Source organism: Asterias rubens, chromosome 8 (genome assembly GCF_902459465.1).
Source record: "Asterias rubens chromosome 8, eAstRub1.3, whole genome shotgun sequence".
NCBI classification, from domain to species: Eukaryota; Metazoa; Echinodermata; class Asteroidea; order Forcipulatida; family Asteriidae; genus Asterias; species Asterias rubens.
This window is the reverse complement of record NC_047069.1, coordinates 10688521-10707838: the sequence shown is the minus strand read 5'-3', so window position 1 is coordinate 10707838 and position 19318 is coordinate 10688521. Positions and strand designations below refer to the sequence as shown.

Genomic DNA, 19318 nt, shown 5'->3' with positions numbered 1-19318 from the left:
ATAGCGTAGTGCACAGAGTTAAGTGTAGCCCTCGCCTTGATGTGGCCGTCCAGCCTTGTGATGTTAGGCGATTTCTTATAAAATAAATAAATTACAAGACCTGTGGGTACAGTCTTTAGGATTGAATTCTTTCGTGCTTTGTAAGGTTAACCAGGACCTTTTACTGATTAATAACAATGTTTTCTTGGCATTTCTTCAACAGATTAAACCACTCTTTGAGAAGTCTGAGAGTAAGAACAAACTCCTACGTACAGTGGCTGGTGGAGGGGTAGATCAGTTGAGTCAACTACAAGCTAGATGGGATAAGTTTGAAATCATGATGGAGAGTCATGAGCTTATGGTCAGAGAACAGGTAGGTTCAATGTCAAACAAATCAAAGCATCTGTGCCATAATAATGGCTCTGCTTACCATAAGCAAAGAATTGGAAGCAGAGAATTCTGTGCTTTGTGCAATCCTATCTCACAAAGTTAGCGGGGATTTTTTTCCTTTTGCATGTGCCTACTCCATGTTACTAGGCATTCTTTGCTTGCACAGAAATGGGCGGTTGCACAGTAAGCGGAGCATGGAGATTGGTTATTTTGCTGCATCTTTAAAGAAGTAAACAACACAAATGAAAATTGTAATTGTTGTCCAAGAACATTTGTGTTGCTTTTGATGACATTAATTTGTTTAAATTTTTTTTATGTGAATGATACCTGCTGAAATGTTGTGATTTGAACATTTTCTTTACAAAATAGTTTCTAACATCAAATTTTTGCATTTGTTTTAATATTTTTTTACTTTCCAGGTTGAGGTAATGAAAAGCAATGTAGAGTCTCGTGTTGAGGCTTTTGTTTCTGACCTTGAGAAGTTTGCAGCTCGTTGGCATCAATTCAAGCCCAAGACGGACATAATAGAGTCTGGTGACAGAGAGGCATGTTCAATGGCTCTGGCTACAGTCAAAGAGAAGAAACAAGAATTTACTGAATTGGATAAGACAAGAGAGAGCTTAGTGTAAGTTAATATCTCTACTTTATCTGTGGCATATTGTGGCAGAGCAATCTAGGTCACTGGACCCAAGCTCTGGGCCAAATTTTATGGCTCTGCTTACCGTAAGCACAGAATCAGCGCTTACCAAAGCAGGGAATTCTGTGCTTACGGCAAGCATATTTTTACAGGTTAGCAGCGAATTTTGGCTTCTGTGCTTGCGTACTCCGCGTTACTAGGGATTCTACGCTAACAAGGCTAGCGCAGCAATTTGGGGCTTACATGTAAGTGGGAAATAGTGATTGTAATCGCAGAATTCGGCGGTAAGCAGAGCCATGAAATTAGGCCCTGGTGTTGTCAGCAGCAGAGTGTAGGTTTGAAACCTGGTTATGACACTTGTGCCCTTGAGCAAAGCACTTAACCATAACTACTTCTTAAAAAGTTTGGATGGTAGTGCATCATGCTTTACCAGCCAGCCGTCAATTTCACAAAGAGTTAGGACTCGTCTTATTTCTAGTTAGGACGAGTAAGGTCTGCATGCTACAGTGCAGGGTTGGGACTCGTCCTAAGTCCTAAGATTAGTCTTAAGTTAGGAAGATTGTTGTGAAATCGACGGCAGGCTCCTAGTATATATTTCTTGTTTCAAATTACCAATCATCTGATGATTAACAAAGAAAAAGTAGCAATTTTGAAGCCTGTTAAGTGTAAAGTTGATTGGTACAATCTCCTTTTTGTAATTGCTCAATTTGAGACGAATAGGGTTATTGACTGATAGGGTGATTGCCAACATATAGCTCAGCTAGTAGAGACTGTCAAAAGTAATCTAAACTTTTAGTGATGAAATGTGAGGAAAATTGACTTTAGCAGAGTTGTGTTTTTGCCCAAGCACGTTAATCCGAAGGTCGTTGGTTCCAAGTCCAGCTCTAGTAAATCTGCTTTGTTTAAGCCAAAAGTATTAATTGTTTGTAATCTTTTGTTGGGGCACACAAAAATAACTCATTGTTTTTCCATACCTCACCAGTTTTGACTGCAATCACTTTGGTCTTGATGAGCCCCAGTTTGGAATAGCAGAGGAATTGAAGGAGGACTTCAAGCAGCATGAAGCAATGTGGACTCTGTATGAGGAGTTCAGTAACGGACTCAAAGTATTGGAAGAAACGGAATGGATTGTATTCAGGTAACACTGCTTCTAATAATAATAATAATAATAATAATAGTAACAAATTCTTATATAGCACGTTTCACAATAACCATATCAATGCGCTTTGGACCCAATTTCCTGTAAACACAAAGCTTGTAAACAGAAAAACTTGCTAAGCACAAAAAAGTTACAATTGTTGTGACTGTTACCTTGGTCATTTCTTGCTTAGCCAGCAATTTGCTGAGCAGAATTTTATGAAGCTGGGCCCTGATCTCATATAATGACAGTCAAGTTTAGGTTTCTAGAAACAAGAGTTGATAACGCTTCTAAATTCCGGAGGAAAAAAATCTTTAAAGAGAAATACCTTGAAATATATTATGCCTTTGCAAATACTAATTTACTAGTTTCGGGGATCTTCCAAACTTTCTAATATTTGGAAGGTAGTATGGAGTACTGCTTTTTGAAGACCCTAAGAATAATGGGCGTACTTCTTGTCATCACGTTTTGTGTATGTCAGTATCAAGCCCCCCTGCCCCCCCCCAAAAAAAAAGTTTAATTAACTGTAAAAATACTAACATTTATTACATCTTATACCTAAGGTCCAAAACTTATCAACTTGATGATTTCTTGGGGATGTGGGCAGAGAAGCTACGTGGATCGGGAGAGGATGAGATTGAACATACAATGATGACCGTCAAACTCTCCAAAGATATCGATAAATACAAGGTCAGAATATGTAGCTGTTTAACCCTTTCATGCACCATTTATTTTAGAGATGAATTGATCATGTGGACACATTAATTGTTTACTGTTTTTTTAGCAAATGGTGACGTCCCCCAAAAAAGGTCACAGTAGCACCTTTAAGAGTCCTCTTTACCATTTTGAAAACTGTTTGGCCATGCGATGTATATTTTTGTTTAACAACTTTTTTTTCTGAGGGAATTTAAACAGGCTGTAGTTTCTACAACAGGTCAGAAGAAGAAACTGTAGTTTCTTCAGAAGAAGAAACTGTAGTTTCTTCAGAAGAAGAAACTGTAGTTTCTTCTTAAAGAAGAAATTAGTTTTTAATAACCATGTCCAATTGACCCAATTCACCTGACGTCATCATCAAATAATCTTGGATGCGCCATATTGGTGGGCAATGTCACTCTGTGCGCTATTCAGTGAAGTGCATTTTAGGCGACGCGGCGTTTACACGTAAACCTATTGACCACTAAAATGGTGAGCGTGGCACAGTCGGCGCGTGTGACGTGCGTGCAAGGGACCAAGAGATGAAGTGAGGAGATAGGGATTGTGAAATGGTTTCAATTGGTGTTTTTCCTTACAGGCTATTTCACCCATGTTGAAGTATGTCAGCAGTGACGTGTATTCCCAGGAACATTGGCATGATATGTTCCGCATGCTGAAGATGCCTCGTGGTACCACTCTAGAGAAACTTACATTTGGGGATATTTTAGGAGCCACAGATCAGATCCTCGCTAACAGCCAAGCACTCAAGGTAAAACAACGACAATCTCGAAACCAGATTGAATTGTGAATTATTAGGTTCCATTTATCTCTTGATATCTTACTACACTTTGGCAAAGTTACATTTCATAAAAAAAAAATCAATTAGAACTAGCTTAAAAATTTCTTTTGATACAGGTTGCTTCTTAGTTTTGGTTTTTACCCATATTCACCGATGTGTGTAAGTACTGTATACTCAGTACTTTCCTGAGCTCTGTGAAAAATAGCCACAAGCATATTTCTCAGGTGGGATTCAAACTCACGACCTTTGCAATTCCAGAGCAGTGTCTTACCAACTAGGACACTGCTCTGGAATTGCAACGGTCTTGGGTTCGAATTCCATCCGATAGTATGCCTGTGTATTTGAAAGGCCCAAATATTATTTTATAAAGACTGTACTGCCCTCTAGAAATATTGAAAGAAATGTTCTTTTGAGATGAAATTGAATAAATTTGTTTAATTTGACAGGATTTGTTCAATCGAGCCAAGGGAGAGGTCTCTATCCGTGATGCATTGAGAGAGCTTGATCTATGGGGTGTAGGGGCAGCCTTTGCACTGACAGAGTACAGCGATAGTCAGTCAGTTGTCATTATGCTCATCAAGGATTGGAAGGAAATAGTCACAGAGGTTAGTGCTTTATTGACATGAATCTACAAATATGTAGCTCAACAATGTCTAAAGGCACTGGACACTACCCACTGGCTGCGTACTCCCACCGGGGAGCTGAGATGGTTTAAGGAGTGATTTAAGGCCCAGTGACCAGGGGTAATAATGTGAAGCGCTTTGGGATGCCCTTCGGGTGTGAAAAGCGCTATTTAAAAACGGGTTGTTATTAGCTGTTCCGAACTTTCAGTCGGAACAGCTATTGTAATCGTCCAGATTTTTATTATTTTTATTATTATTCTTTCTTTCACTAAAACCCTATTGACTTAGCATGTGACTTTTGTAACAGTCATTATGTCTCTGTTAGAGTTATCAAAAGTAAACAAATCGTATACCATATTAAAGCTTTTGCCCTGACTTAAATATTAGAGGTAATTAAATTAAACATTTTAATTAATTATTCATGTGACAGAGGTGTGAATATTTAATTAGCCAATCTTGTTCTAATCATATGTCAAGAAGTATACATCCGATCTTCATTTTTTTTCCCGTTATGTAATTGTCTTGTATTGTAGATGTGAATGCTGGCCTAACATTTCCCGTCACGTCATCATGACGTCACTTTTTCGCGCGTTTTTTTTTCTGTGTACAAACACATGGGGCTGAAAGTGTAAATGTTTTGGAGGTCAAAAATACATTATTTTCAAAATAAGCTAATGGTCAGTTTCCTAAATTACATAAATTGTTTTGAAAATTAAAATGCTTTTGATAAGAAATATTCCAGGCCACCAAAAGTATTGAAAGTACCACTATAATTAACAATTAATTAGTAAATCTTGGCACCGTGGCTAAATTGTAATGCTTCATTGACTCCACCTAGTCACCTTAGCGTGAAAGAATAATATTTTGTATAACTAGTGTACTACAGTGTGGATCCTTATGAGATTGGGACTTACTCAAGTCTAGGAATTTACCACGAAAAGCGTAGCCTTTTTTTTATTCCTAATCGGACAAAGGACAAATGTAGTTTGTGCATGCCAATTCGATTTGTAAATGACCATTATCACATGAAATTCTTATGCAAGTTACGGTTTTTGTTGAAAGGCATTTTGTGAAAGGATGAACGTTTTATTTTTGTCTGATCATCAGCGGTATGAAATCCGACCTGACGAAAATAAAAACGTTTTTAAATTTCTTTTCATTTTCTGCAGATTTAATAATGAGTTTCATCTTTCGACATACTGAAGTCTATTTACCACGAAAAGTGTAGCCTTTTTTGTATTCCTATGCGGACAAAGGACCCATACGCCTATAGTTTGTGTATGCCCATTGGATTTGTACATGACCAACACATTAAATTCTTACGCACGTTACGGTTTTTGTTAAAAGGCATTATGCGATGGGATGACTGTTTTATTTTAGTGTCCGATCATCAGCGGTATGAAATGCCAACTTCATGATTTAATGTTGACCTACATTCTTAATGTTATTTAACTGAAATTGATTTAGTCTTATTAAACCAAAATCATACAACAATGCTGCTATTTTGTTTGAATGTTGTTGGTTTTTTTTATTTGGAAACAAAAACCAAGCTACTTAATTCGTATGTACTATACAAACAGTAGAAACACGGAACAGCTCTGTGATTGTTAGTTACAATCACTATCTCTAGTTATTATTATTATTATTATTATTATTATTATTATTATTATTATTATTATTATTATTATTATTATTATTATTATTATTATTATTATTATTATTATTGGTATAATTACTCAAAATAATTTTTAGCATAAAATCTTACTTGGTGACGAGCAATTGAGAGCTGTTGGTAGTGTATAACATTGTGAGAAACGGCTCCATCTGAAGCTATGTAGTGTTTTTTCTTTCATTATTCTATTGCAACTTCGATGACCAATTGAGTCAAATTTTTTCACAGATTTGTTATTTAATGCATATGTTGGGATATTCCAAGGGAGAATACTGGTCTTTGGCAATTATCAAAAGGGTCCAGTGCCTTTAAACAATTTTAAATATATCATAAGCACTTTTTATATCTGTTGCCCCCAGCGGAAGATTTGCAAGTTCACCCATTCATAGAGATAGGCAAATAATAGATTTTGCCTTGCTTGCTGGCTCAAGTTGTACAAGTTTCATTCTACTCCTTTGTAGGTTGGAGACAACCAGAGTCTTCTCCAGTCCCTGAAAGATTCCCCGTACTACAAGGGATTCGCAGACAAAGCCACCATCTGGGAGCAGCGTCTTGCTGACTTGGACGAGTATCTGCACAACATGAACCAGATTCAGCGCAAGTGGGTTTACCTGGAACCTATCTTTGGCCGAGGAGCGCTGCCTAAGGAGCAAGGACGCTTCAAGAGGGTAGATGATGATTTCAGGTGAGATTGTTATGGCCCTTAAGGGTATGTAGTGAATTACACTGAAACCATTGCTTAAAGGCATTGGACACTATTGGGAATTACTCAAAATTATTTTTTTATGGTAATGGCCAATGGAGAGCTATTGATAGTAAAACAAATTGTAAGAAACGGCTCCCTCTGAGGTAAGGTAGTTTTTGAGAAAGAAGTCATTTCTCACGTAAATATTAGAAGACTTCAGTGATGAAGCCTTTTTTAGACATCTGAAAGCACACAAATCTGTGCAAGTTGGTCCAGCTTCTATGTCATCAGCCATTTGCTTTAGCCCTGCTAGTTTATACACATTTCTGTCAAAGAAACCCAGTCTGTTTTTTTGTTAAGTTTTCTTGTTACCTGTTTGTCTTATCTCCTCATTTTTAGTGTGTCTGTCTAGGCTGTCTTCTACAAGCATTGGCTTACTCTAACAGCCTCACACTATATTTATTTTGGTTTACATAGATTAAATATGTTCACTCCATCCTCTGTGATTATTATTTTGCTAATCTATGTAATAATGTTAATAATAATAAACTGTTCTTATAAAGCGCATTACAAACAGAGTCCCAATGTGCTGTATGGAGTCAATTAAGAGTAAACAAACAAAATTAGTCCGAGTTTAACAAATGAGTTTTGAGAAGTCGTTTAAATTTATCCAGAGTTTGTTGTTTTTTGATGTTTCGGGGGAGTTTGTTACAAAGAGTGAGAGAAGATGTAATATTTTGTATAGTATATGTTATATCTTAAGAAGAGTATTATGAAATAAATGTTGACTTGAGTTGAATTGAAAATTATGTAATACATTTTCTTTCCTGGTGACATAGGTCGATCATGATGGATGTAGCTCGTGACAGTAGAGTGCTATCCCTGGTTGGAAGGCCAGGGTTAAGAAACACCTTGACTACGTTACTAGACCAACTACAGAGATGTCAAAAGGCCCTTAATGAATTCCTAGAGGTACGTAACTTCAGCCGATTCATTCAAATTAATCAAGAAATGTATTCATACTCTTCACTTTTTGTAACTAGTTTATTATCAGTACTTATTTTGATTTTTGTAGAAAACTCCACATAGAAAGTGGTTTAAGGTGTGCTCTTCTCCAAACAGCCCTTAGTGCTGTTTTGTTTTGGGGTTTTTCTGCCTTTTTCCTTCTATTTGAATAACATGTTGAATGTTCCACAATGCAAAGCCTCAAACTTTTCAGTTGAAACTGTGTTTGCTATCAATGGGAGACTTTTGAGACGCTGGCGGAATCAAACATAACGGTCCTTTTTTTTGTGGCTTTGAGTGTGCACGTGCTGAGTATTGCAAGCGTAGGTCTGAGCATGCGCACTGCTCTCAAGAATTAGAAAAAAGGATCGTCCAAAAGTCTCCCATTCATAATAAATCTGGGTTTTACTTGATGAGTATTCAAAACTTCATTTTTCCGTCTATTCCTAGAACTTCCTCATCGTATGGCGATCGTGCCTTTTCCGCTTGTCCTCCTAAACTTTGGAACGCTTTACCTAATAACATCTGGGCCCATTTATAAAGAGCTGCTTAAGCACAAAATTTTGCTAAAGCGAAAAAATCCTTGCTTAGTAAAATCATATTACCGGCCAAGAGTCCGCTCAATTGTTATGCTAAATAAACAACAGCTAAATACCAGTCACAAACAATGTATATGGCATAACAAATTGGCAAATAACATGTGTAAAATAAGCGAGCTATTTTTCGTGCTTAAGCAATTTTTTTTGCTTAAAGCAACTCTATGAAATTGGCCCCAGATGCTGTAGTTCTCTTCCATTGTTTAAAAACTTGCTGAAAACTCATTTATTTAAATCCTCATACACTTAGCTCGTTACATGTCTTGACAGTAGATTATTCATTGTATAATTTTGTATTATGTTCTACATTTCTTTTTGTTGTATATGTATTGTTTATTGTTCTGCGCCTCGGAATAGGGTCTTGTACACTAGATAGATGGCGCATTATAAATGCATTATTATTAGAACTATATGACTACAAAATTACTTTGATTTGATTCTTTACAGGAGAAACGTTCAATGTTCCCTCGTTTCTATTTCATCGGTGATGATGACCTGCTTGAGATCCTTGGTCAATCTACCAACCCAGTTGTCATTCAAACCCATCTCAAGAAGCTTTTTGCTGGAATCCACAGTGTACAATTTGACGAAGGAAATAAGAACATCTTGGCCATGAAGTCTCTGGAAGGGGAGGTTGTACCACTCAAGAGCCCTGTACAAATCATGCCTGATGTAGAGGTATGAACTATTCATTTAGTTTTGTTTTCTCCTGAAGATGTGCTGATTATACTGCTCAACAAAACAGGCTCTTTTCAGAGCCAACAGTCCTCTCAAAAGAGGTTTATTACATAGTTGTGCCTGCAAGGAACTCTTAATGTTCTCTTCTATAAACAAATAATAGTCCTATCCAAGAATTGCTTGACTTTTTCACCATTGGTCATGTCTTAATTGGAATATATAATAGATGTTAAATTAGCATCCGGGATAAAGAAGATTATTATTATTATTTTTTACCCATACACCGATGTGTGTTAGCACTGTATACCCGGTGATTTCCCGAGTCCTGTGAACAAAATATCACGGGTATATTACTCGGGTGGGATTCGAACCCATGACCCTTGCAATTCTAGAGCAGTGTCTAACCAACTAGACAAACCGAGGTTGCCCTGCAGCTAGAGGCAGTTCGAATCCTATGTTTTGGCAGCGGGTACTACAACGTTATAATAGATGTTAAACTTGCATCGGGGATAAAGAATATTAATTTTGTTTGACCTATTGTAATATACTTGGATCTTTTCCCTGTAAGACCCATAGTTTCCAATATTTTTTTACATGACCTAAACAACTTATTAAAAGACACTGGACACTTTTGGTAATTGTCAAAAATCAGTCTTCTCACTTGGTATATCTCAACATTATGAATAAAATAACAAACCTGTGAAAATTTGAGCTCAATTTATCGTTAAAATTGCGAGACAACTATGAAAGAAAAACACCCTTGTCACGCGAAGTTGTGTGCTTTCAGATGCTTGATTTCAAGACCCCAAATTCTAAATCTGAGGTCTCAAAATCAAATCGTGGAAAAGTACTGCTTTCTCAAAAACTACTTCACTTCAGAGGGAGCCGTCTCTCACAATGTTTGATACTGTCAACCTCTCCCTATTACTTGTTACCAAGTAAGGTTTTATGCTAAACAATATTTTGAGTAATTACCACTGCCTTTAAATTAGACTTAACATTCTTTTGACCTGCATGTCTACCAGGGCCTTAGTAGTCTACTTAGTTTACTAAAAGATACCCTTTCTTTTCTATTTAGGTATGGTTGGGAGAGCTTGCCCGTGAAATGAAAGAGACATTACAGCAGTTACTGCTGGATTGTCTACGAGCTCACAGAGGAGGGCGTGGTCAGGGTGTGGATCCCAACCAATTCCCATCCCAGGTAGGTTCATATCAGTGTTGTAGCAATGGTGGGTGGTGCTGGGTGGGCTTGATGCCCAGGACTCACAATTTTCTGCCAAGGACTCTGAGCACAATACATTGTGCCACCCAGTACAGATTTCCCTTGAGAATAAATCAAAATATTGTCCACTGTGCATTGATCTTAGACACAGCTAATGATATACACATAATGAATGTTTATGAGTGCAATGGTGCGAATATGTTCATGAGTTGAAAGATGGAATGTTCTATTCAACGAGGCGGAGCCAAGTTGAATGGAACATTCCAGCTTTCAACGAATGAACATATTTGTACCATTGCACGAATGAAAAACATTCATTATTTGTTTTATATAACATCCAAGTAGATCTTTGTCATTTTGATTGAAAGATACAACTCTCACTCAACAAACAATTTCAACTGTATAAGCCGAATGCTAGTAATTTTACGATGCCTTCTTGTAATTGTAGTAACACCTGCTGCGTTACCAAAGACACGCGCACGCAGTGATGTTTTTACTCAGCTTTTTCGTTCCATCCGAAAAGTACCATTGCACGCTGTACCGAAAAGTACCATTGCACGCTGCCAGCGTGCAATGGTACTTTTCGGATGGAACAAAAAAGCACGGTGAGTGACTAAGCGTGCAATGGTACTTTTATTTGCTATCACGTGACGGACAATCCTCCAATCAAATGGCAAGGATCTGCTTGGGTGTTATATAATAAGGAATATCAAATGTCACAGAGAAAAAACGCAGTCAAAAGGCCATATAACTTATTGCATGGCCCCATAACACGAACAGTTTGGAAACCTGGCATCAAACCTGAAGCTTGTAATTAAAGGACTTGGGTACTTTTTGTAACACAAAACACAATGTCCACAGATTTACATTAAACTTACACCGTTTGAAGACAATGATAGTAGAAAGCTTACCTTAAAAGAATAGTAGCTGCTGAGGTGCTGTAAAACACTATCACAAAAATTCGTTTTGTATGCTAAAATACTTTTCGTCTTTGGAGATGAAATTATTTTGTGACGTTTTTTTTACTCATTTCTCAAAAACTACAGCACCTCAGCACCTTCAAATTTGTTGTTGTTGTAAATCTGTGGATATTGTCTTTTGTGTCCTACAAAAAGTACCAAGACCCTTTAAACATGAATAACTTTGTTGTTCCACTCGCCCTTCATAGACTTTCAAAAATTGCCCACTACTACAATTGGTCTAAGTGGTGAAATGTGTTTAACCTTTGTTTGCAGATCCTTTGCTTGGCCAACCAGATTCAGTTCACAGAGCAGTGTGAGGCAGCCATGAAGGATAACAATCTACAGGAATGTTTACTAGAGTTGGAATCTCAGCTAGAGGGCTACACCTCGGCTGATATACATGGAGGAGATGGGGACAGTGATCAGATGATGCATGTATTGGAACTCAAACTCAAGGTAAAGATGAAAGAAAAAAAGAATGAAGTTACAAACTGCTTACACAACCAAAATGACCTGGGGTCGATTTCACAAAGAGCCAAGATTGATCGTAACTGCAAATCAATCATAGTTGCTTAGTAAACTGTGATGTCACAATGCAAATCACTATGGTGATACTGACAATTTGTCTTTCAGTGGGTTTTTATTGCTTTGTGAAATCGACCCCGGGGCTCAATTTTATAAATAATAATAATTTATTGCATTTCTTGTGCGCCATCTCCATCCAAGGATGTTCGAAGGCGCAAATGACACAAAAATTCCATAAAAGTTATAGTAAATTACAAACGATAAAATATACATAAAAAGCAGAAAGCCTGTAAGCATAAAAACTTGCTAAGCAGTAGCCCTGGCGGCCTTACACTTTCATATTGTACGGTGACGTCCTGGACATCGGGGTACATTTCTGTGGCGGAAAATGTTCACAGCTTCATAACTCAAATCTTACCTGCAAGAAAGCACTAATTTCAACAGATTCACATTCCATGGCAGCATATGTTTTTCTGCGGTGGGTTTTGATCGTAAGTTATTCTTCACAAATCCGTTATTTTCATGAAATAATGCAGCTCCCAACGTTAAGGAATTCCCATTTTTGTTCGTACTCTCACACTCTGCCATGTGCAGTCAAGATACAGTGACCAAGAATTCATGCGTCTAAGCTTGCATCATGCATCTTGCCCATTAGTGTATACGCGTACGCACGTCATCAGACAACACTGTGAGAAAACGATCAAAACGGGAATTTTGTAACGTTGGAAGCTGCGTTATTTCACGAAAATGACGGATTTGTGAGGAATATATGAGGACCAAAACCCACCGCAGAAAAATGTATGCCGCCATGGAATGTGAATCTGTTGAAATTAATGGCTTGTTGCAGGTAAGATTTGAGTTATGAAGCTGTGAATTTTTTCCGTCCCTGAAACGGGCCTTAATAGTTTACAGAGGAAGAGTCCTATATAGGGCTAGCTAAGCACATGCAAATCTTACCTAACAGAAACTGGTTACCAGCCGAAATTCCATAAAATTGACATTGTTGCAACTGGTGCCCAAATGTTTAGTTTGTGGAAATAAGTTAGCTAACATGGTTGTTTGGAGTGATTAGCACTGGTGTATTTAACATTTCACCATTTAAATAACATTTTGTCTCATTTGTTTTTCTATTTCTTCACAGGCACTCATTCTTGACAACATCCACTTCATTGATGTAGTACAGCAGCTACTGAAAGACAACATTCTGAGTGTCGAGGAGTGGATGTGGCAGAAGCAGCTACGGTTCTACCAAGCAGAGAAGGGCAAAGCTATCATGAGGATGGTTGATGCAGAATTCCAATATACATTTGAATACCAAGGTAAACAGATAAATCTATTTTTACAAAAGAAATTGTGCTTTGTTGTGGATCAAAATTAAAAATGTCAACTGACTGACAAAGAGGACAACCCAAATGCTTTATAAGTGCAACAGATGATTTAAAGGCACTGGACACTATTGGTAATTACTCAAAATAATTGTAAGCATAAAAAACTTAGGTAACGAGCAATGCGGAGCTGTTGATAGTATAAAACATTGTGAGAAAACAGCTCCCTTTGAAGTAACGTTGTTTTCAAGAAAGAAGTAATTTTCCACAAATTTGATTTCAAGACCTCAGAATTAGATTTTAAGGTCCCAAAATCAAGGATCAAGGTGTTTTTTTCTTCCATTATTATCTCGCAACTTCGACGACCAATTGAGTTCAAATTTTCATTATGCATGTTGAGGTGAGAAGACTGGTCTTTGACAATTACCAATAGTGACCAGTGTCTTTAATTAGAATGTTATTGTTATTGACCATGACTATTCTTTGATCTCTCTAAACCCACAGGCAATGCTTCCAAACTGGTCCACACTCCTCTGACAGACAAGTGTTACTTAACGTTAACCCAAGGCATGCATATGGGTATGGGAGGGAACCCGTATGGACCAGCTGGTACAGGAAAGACAGAGTCTGTCAAAGCTCTTGGTGGTTTGTTTGGTAGACAGGTCTTGGTCTTCAACTGTGACGAGGTAAATAGTCAGTTCTTCATTATCTATTATAATAATAACCGGTTTTTAATCGCGCTTTATACACCCGGAAGGGCGTCTCAAAGCCCTTAAACACGCAGTATTTTCTGCATGGTATGTGGGACTACGTTTGAATTAGGAGATCTATTCCTTTTACATAGCACCATACAATGGTTTACAAGGTGCTGTGGCGCAATGTGCTGCCAATTTTATGGCCGGTCAGGTTGGTGCAGTGGTGTCTTGCCTCACCTTCCACCTCTGGGACCCTGGTTCGAACCCCACCGGGGGAACTATGTGGATTGGGTTTTCAGTCCCTATACTTGACTGCGTGGGTTTTCCATGGAATAGTTCTCTTGGGTTTTCCTCCCACATGTAAAACTGAAACTTCTTCATTGTCTTCTTTCTTTTCGTTTGGCTCTAAATAAATCCTGTTAAAATAAGATGGTTGGTTGCTTTATTCACATATTTGCTATTCATCTTTCGCAGAGAGATCATTCTCTGTATATATTGCCCTAAAATGTGGAATAAGCTTCCTGTGCAGATCAGAAACGCCAGCTCACTCACCTCATTCAAGACACTCCTAAAAGCTCACCTGGGCCCAATTTCATAGAGCTGCTTAAGCACAAAATTTTGCTTAAGCAAAAATAATCCTTGCTGAGTAAAATCAGATTACCCGCCAAGACTCCTTTCAATTGGTATGCCAAATAAACAACAGCTAAATACCAGTCGCAAGCAATGTATATTGCATGAAATTTTGGCCAGTAACATGGGTAAAATAAGCGATCTATTTTTTGCCTTAAGCATTTTGTGTGCTTAAGCAGCTCTATGAAATTGGCCCCTGTTCTAGCAGGCTTACTAAACCCTTCAACTGTGCCTCAGCACCCTAGAGCAAACTTTTGATTTGTGGGGCTCTATGAATGACCTTTGATTGATTGATTGACTGATATTGATATTGCTTTTTGCCCAGGGTATTGATGTGAAGTCTATGGGTCGTATCTTCATTGGCTTGGTTAAGTGTGGAGCATGGGGTTGTTTTGATGAGTTCAATCGTCTTGAAGAAGCAGTGCTGTCGGCCGTCTCTATGCAGATCCAGACCATTCAAGCAGCACTCAAGAGCAAGAAAGCCAGCTGTGAACTTCTTGACAAAACAGTTAGTATACTTTCATTTACAATGTGTGCTTAGAATGTCACTTTGCTTGTGAATTGCAAGCTAATTACAGCAGGCATGATATTCTTCATACTTAAAGTCTGTTTTCTGTTGTTTTTTTGTGCCCTCAGAAAAATCAGCAAAACTATCATTAAGTAGCCTACAAAATATATAAAAGCCTATTTACCATACCATGTACATGTACGTGTAGGTAAACCTTTATACTCTTGTACAAAATAATTTCAAGGACTAAATATCATGCCAGTTGCAGTCTTTGTAGTCCTTGAACTTAGTTTTGTTTTTATGTTTTGTTAAATTGAATAGGGTCATGGTTTTCACCTCAAACCTCACTGCATATTTTAAAGAATCCAACGTGTAGAAATATAGAATGGTTGAAGAACATTTTACGTTAGAGTAAGTTATACAACTCAATTTGTTACTTCCTACTTCTTTCCTCAGATTGATATTGATCCTAACTCTGGTATCTTCATCACACTGAACCCTGCTGGCAAGGGCTACGGGGGTCGCCAGAAACTACCAGACAATCTCAAACAGCTGTTTAGACCTGTGGCCATGTCCAGACCGGACAATGAGCAGATTGCTGAAGTCATCCTCTTCTCTGAAGGATTCAAAGATGGCAAGAGTCTGGGACGCAAATTGGTTGCCATCTTCAACCTCTCAAAGTAAGTGTTACTTCTTTATCGCATATGACCACATGAGTTCAAGAAACATCCTTCATAGTTTGAATTATCCTTGTGAGTTGGGCGATACCTTATAAAAAATATTTGAAAAATTATAACGAAACAATCTGAATTTAGCCTTGGTAGGTCAGTAAAGTTGAACAAGGACTTCCGTTTAGAATGAACATGATGAATGCTAATAATTGCCTTCTTGTGTGACTCCTCTATAGGGAGCTATTGTCTCCACAGCAGCATTATGACTGGGGACTAAGAGCTCTAAAGACAGTCCTTAGAGGCTCAGGGAACTTGCTGCAGATAGCTAGACGGCAACAAAGCAACAGTAATGCCAATGGTAAGTTCAAAGGTCAAGGTTTATTCATGCCCACAGTGTCAGAGATGCTTAGGAAGAAACTATTAATAAATAGTAAACTTGCTGTCACAACCATGTGTAATTTTTTTTTATTAGTGGGAGTGTTGGCTCTGAAAAGAGCCGGTGTGGTCTTGACATTTCAAACAGTCTTCAGGAGAGAGATGCTTGTTTACATTCCATGGCCATTTATGTTGAATATTCATTCATAAGCACCCGAACCGGTTGTCCATTCTCATACTGATTGATACGTCGAGTTGAAACCAACGGTCCTTTGCAGAACCTCCCAACTCATTTAGAATTTATCATAAAATGGTTTTACCGCAAACCCTACTATAACTCTACACGATTCTTTTACACATGCAGGTAAGATTGAGGAGAGCAAGTTAGTAGTCCAAGCTCTACGAGTCAACACTCTATCTAAGTTGACCTTCTCCGACAGCTTGAGATTTGATTCACTCGTCAAGGATGTCTTCCCTGGTGTGGAACTCAAGGATATAGAGTATGAGAGTCTCGCCCAGAGTCTTAGAGATGTCTGCTTGGAGTCTAATCTGGTCATCATGGAGACACAGGTTTGTAGAACCAGGCCTCGAAATTACCCATGGCACTCACTGCAATAGACTGTTATCACGCTGTCACCATCTTGGTCATGTTTCCTGTTTCCAATAACAGTCATGAATGCTAACATTCATTGCCATGGCACCAGACTATTAATTCGTCCAGCCTCAGTTTGGTTACAATGATTTGGAATGGAGTAAAATCAAGATGACCACACCCCGATAAAGGTCTGTTGTCGTGGTGCCCTGTGCTTTTGATAAAAATCTCATAGAAGTGCCCCTTACGAAAGGAAAAATGACTTGCCCCTTCAAGATCGAAATTCGAGGCCTGTAGAAGAGACCACTCATCAAAAATTTCCACATAGCTTTTTTAAAAAAGGGTTTGGGTATTTTTTGTTTGACACAAAACGCAAGCGTCCACTGATTTACATTGAACTTACATGGTTTTAAGATAATGATGGTAGAGAGCTTCCCTTTAAATATTACTTGCTGAGGTGTTGAGTAGTTTTTGAGTAATGATTTTTACAAAAACTATGTTTTGGATGTACAAATTTAATTGTTATTAGACAAAATTGAAACAATCCACCAAATAAAGAGACGATACTAAATATTTATCACCTTACTGTACCATCCTTTAAAATAGATCTGTTTATTTTGACTTTGTGATGTGCAGATCAAGAAGGCTCTTGAGTTGTATGAGCAGCTTCGTCAGCGTATGGGTGTCGTCGTGGTGGGACCTAGTGGCTCTGGAAAGTCAACTACATGGCAACTCTTAAGATCTGGTCTCAATAAGACTGGACAGGTTGTCAAACAGTACACAATGAACCCTAAAGCTATGCCTAGAACACAGGTAAGTTCAGGGCCCAACTTCACATAGCTGCTTAGAGGAATTAGTTGTTTTTTTTTAAGACAAAAATTTCCACAGATTGACATTCAACTTACATGATTGGAAGATAATGGTGGTAGAAAGCTTCCTGTAGAATCTTATTTGCTGAGGTGCTGTAGTTTTTGAGAAATAAGCAAAACAATGTCACCAAAATAATTTTCGTCTCGGGAAACAATTTTTTTGTATTAGCACGTACAACGTAATTACCAGTGCTGGTAGTTAAATACCACAAGGGTGTTTGTTTAGGGTAGGAAGCTTCCCTTTAAATCTTATTTGCTGAGGTGCTGTAGTTTTTGAGAAATGGGTAAAGTAATATCACAAAAATAATTTTGGTCTCAGGAACGAAAATTATTTTATTGGCATGTACACCGTAATTACCAGTGCTGGTATTTAAGAACCACAAGGGTGTTTATTTCTTTCATTATTTTCATGCAACTTTGATGACCAATTGCAGTTAAACCTTGTATTTGTATTTGCAGTTACTGGGTCAGATTGACATGGATACCAGGGAGTGGACTGATGGTGTGCTGACATACAGTGCTAGACAGGTGGTCAGAGAACCAATAGGTAGGCTTCTATCCTTTGAATATTTGAGTAGTCTTTGAACGTTTTTAAGAATTTGTATTCCTATTGCTATAATTCCCTTCTTTTGTTTAAATTTTGTCCTCATAACTGTACCTGCTTAATTTTAAAAGCTCCTTTTGTTCAGCACTCTAGAGCATGTCATGATGATTAAGTTTTTGTATTATATTGTTGTGAAGCCGGGTTCATACCTTCTGTAAATTTGTTGCTGCGATATTTGCAAGAGAGTTGAGCACAACTCAACCCCTGCGAATTAATCATTGCAAATATGTGACGTCAACATTCGTTTTGCATTCGCAGAAAGTGTGAACCAGGCTTTAGTCTATTGAGAAACTAAAAGCAAGTTTCAGTAAAAAAAAAAATCAAAGTTATGATTACAAATCTATGCAGTTGATTGGTATCCCTGAAATAAAATACATTTTTTTTGTATGGTTCTTAACAGTTCTATTGTATGTACTTTTGAGTTTAAGAAAAAATACCTGAAGTGTTTAACATTTCATTCCAACTTGATGATCATTTTGCTGATGTATAAAGCGCTAGTCATGTGCATTGATTGATGCCATTGTTTGTATTCTGTTTTAACCTGATGCGGACATTGCCTTTTCAATAATAAAATCCTGTACTTGTTGTTTTTGTTGTTATTGACAGAGATCCAGTCGTGGATTATCTGCGATGGTGACATTGATCCTGAATGGATCGAATCTCTCAACTCTGTCCTTGATGATAACCGGCTCCTTACCATGCCATCTGGAGAGAGAATACAGTTTGGTCCCAATGTCAACTTCCTATTTGAGACTCATGACCTGAGCTGTGCATCCCCTGCCACTATATCACGCATGGGAATGATCTTCATGAGGTTAGAAACAATTTATATTAAAGACCTGCTTGAATGAAAGGAAAGCGAGTCATATGATTATAAATAGATTTCAATTGTGTAAAAAAACAATCATTTTGAATGCCCTTATCCAGCGCTTTTCTGAGAGATTTGTGAAAAGCCGCATTACGTATTCACTCTCAAAACGTCATAGTTGGGAGCTCCAATTTGTTAAGCTGCTTTGTTGCAGCGTGGAGGTATAACAAAGCAACCTCCCAGACATGACGTCAGCGGCATTGTCCTTTGACGCGCGCTCTCATCGGCAGAAGTGTTTTTGGTTTTTCAAAACCTTTAGGTTGGGGCCTAAATTTTTAATCGATAATGACGAAAAATTCAGAAGTTAAAATTACATTAAAATGGTGAACAAGTGCATTATAGACAAGTTAAAATACCAATTTTGGGTTTTACCCATATACACCGATGTGTGTTAGCACTGTATACTCAGTACTTTCCCGAGCTCAGTGAAAACAAAATCAAAGGCATGTTACTCTGGTTGGATTCGAACCCACGACTGTGGCAATTTGAGTGCCTCGCTTACCAACTAGACCGTCCAGATTACGCGATAGCTAGAGGCAGTTCCAATCCTAAATTTTAGCAGCAAGAACCACAAGGA

General features: G+C 37.9%; 1 protein-coding gene across 3 annotated transcripts in view; it reads left to right on the top strand.

The window, feature by feature from the left end:
* The window catches only part of LOC117294063 (cytoplasmic dynein 2 heavy chain 1-like), a 78393-nt gene that overhangs the window by 14707 nt on the left and 44368 nt on the right, over positions 1 to 19318 (top strand). For all 3 annotated transcript variants that reach the window (XM_033776580.1, XM_033776579.1, XM_033776581.1), the window contains 20 exons: positions 203 to 352; positions 789 to 994; positions 1989 to 2144; positions 2708 to 2834; positions 3436 to 3606; positions 4083 to 4241; positions 6393 to 6616; positions 7456 to 7588; positions 8665 to 8895; positions 9974 to 10096; positions 11353 to 11535; positions 12746 to 12923; positions 13434 to 13615; positions 14580 to 14762; positions 15219 to 15442; positions 15670 to 15791; positions 16173 to 16378; positions 17037 to 17213; positions 17729 to 17816; positions 18480 to 18687. In XM_033776580.1, the coding sequence (XP_033632471.1) occupies positions 203 to 352; positions 789 to 994; positions 1989 to 2144; positions 2708 to 2834; positions 3436 to 3606; positions 4083 to 4241; positions 6393 to 6616; positions 7456 to 7588; positions 8665 to 8895; positions 9974 to 10096; positions 11353 to 11535; positions 12746 to 12923; positions 13434 to 13615; positions 14580 to 14762; positions 15219 to 15442; positions 15670 to 15791; positions 16173 to 16378; positions 17037 to 17213; positions 17729 to 17816; positions 18480 to 18687 (3431 nt within the window). The remainder of the gene's footprint in view (positions 1 to 202; positions 353 to 788; positions 995 to 1988; positions 2145 to 2707; positions 2835 to 3435; positions 3607 to 4082; positions 4242 to 6392; positions 6617 to 7455; positions 7589 to 8664; positions 8896 to 9973; positions 10097 to 11352; positions 11536 to 12745; positions 12924 to 13433; positions 13616 to 14579; positions 14763 to 15218; positions 15443 to 15669; positions 15792 to 16172; positions 16379 to 17036; positions 17214 to 17728; positions 17817 to 18479; positions 18688 to 19318) is intronic.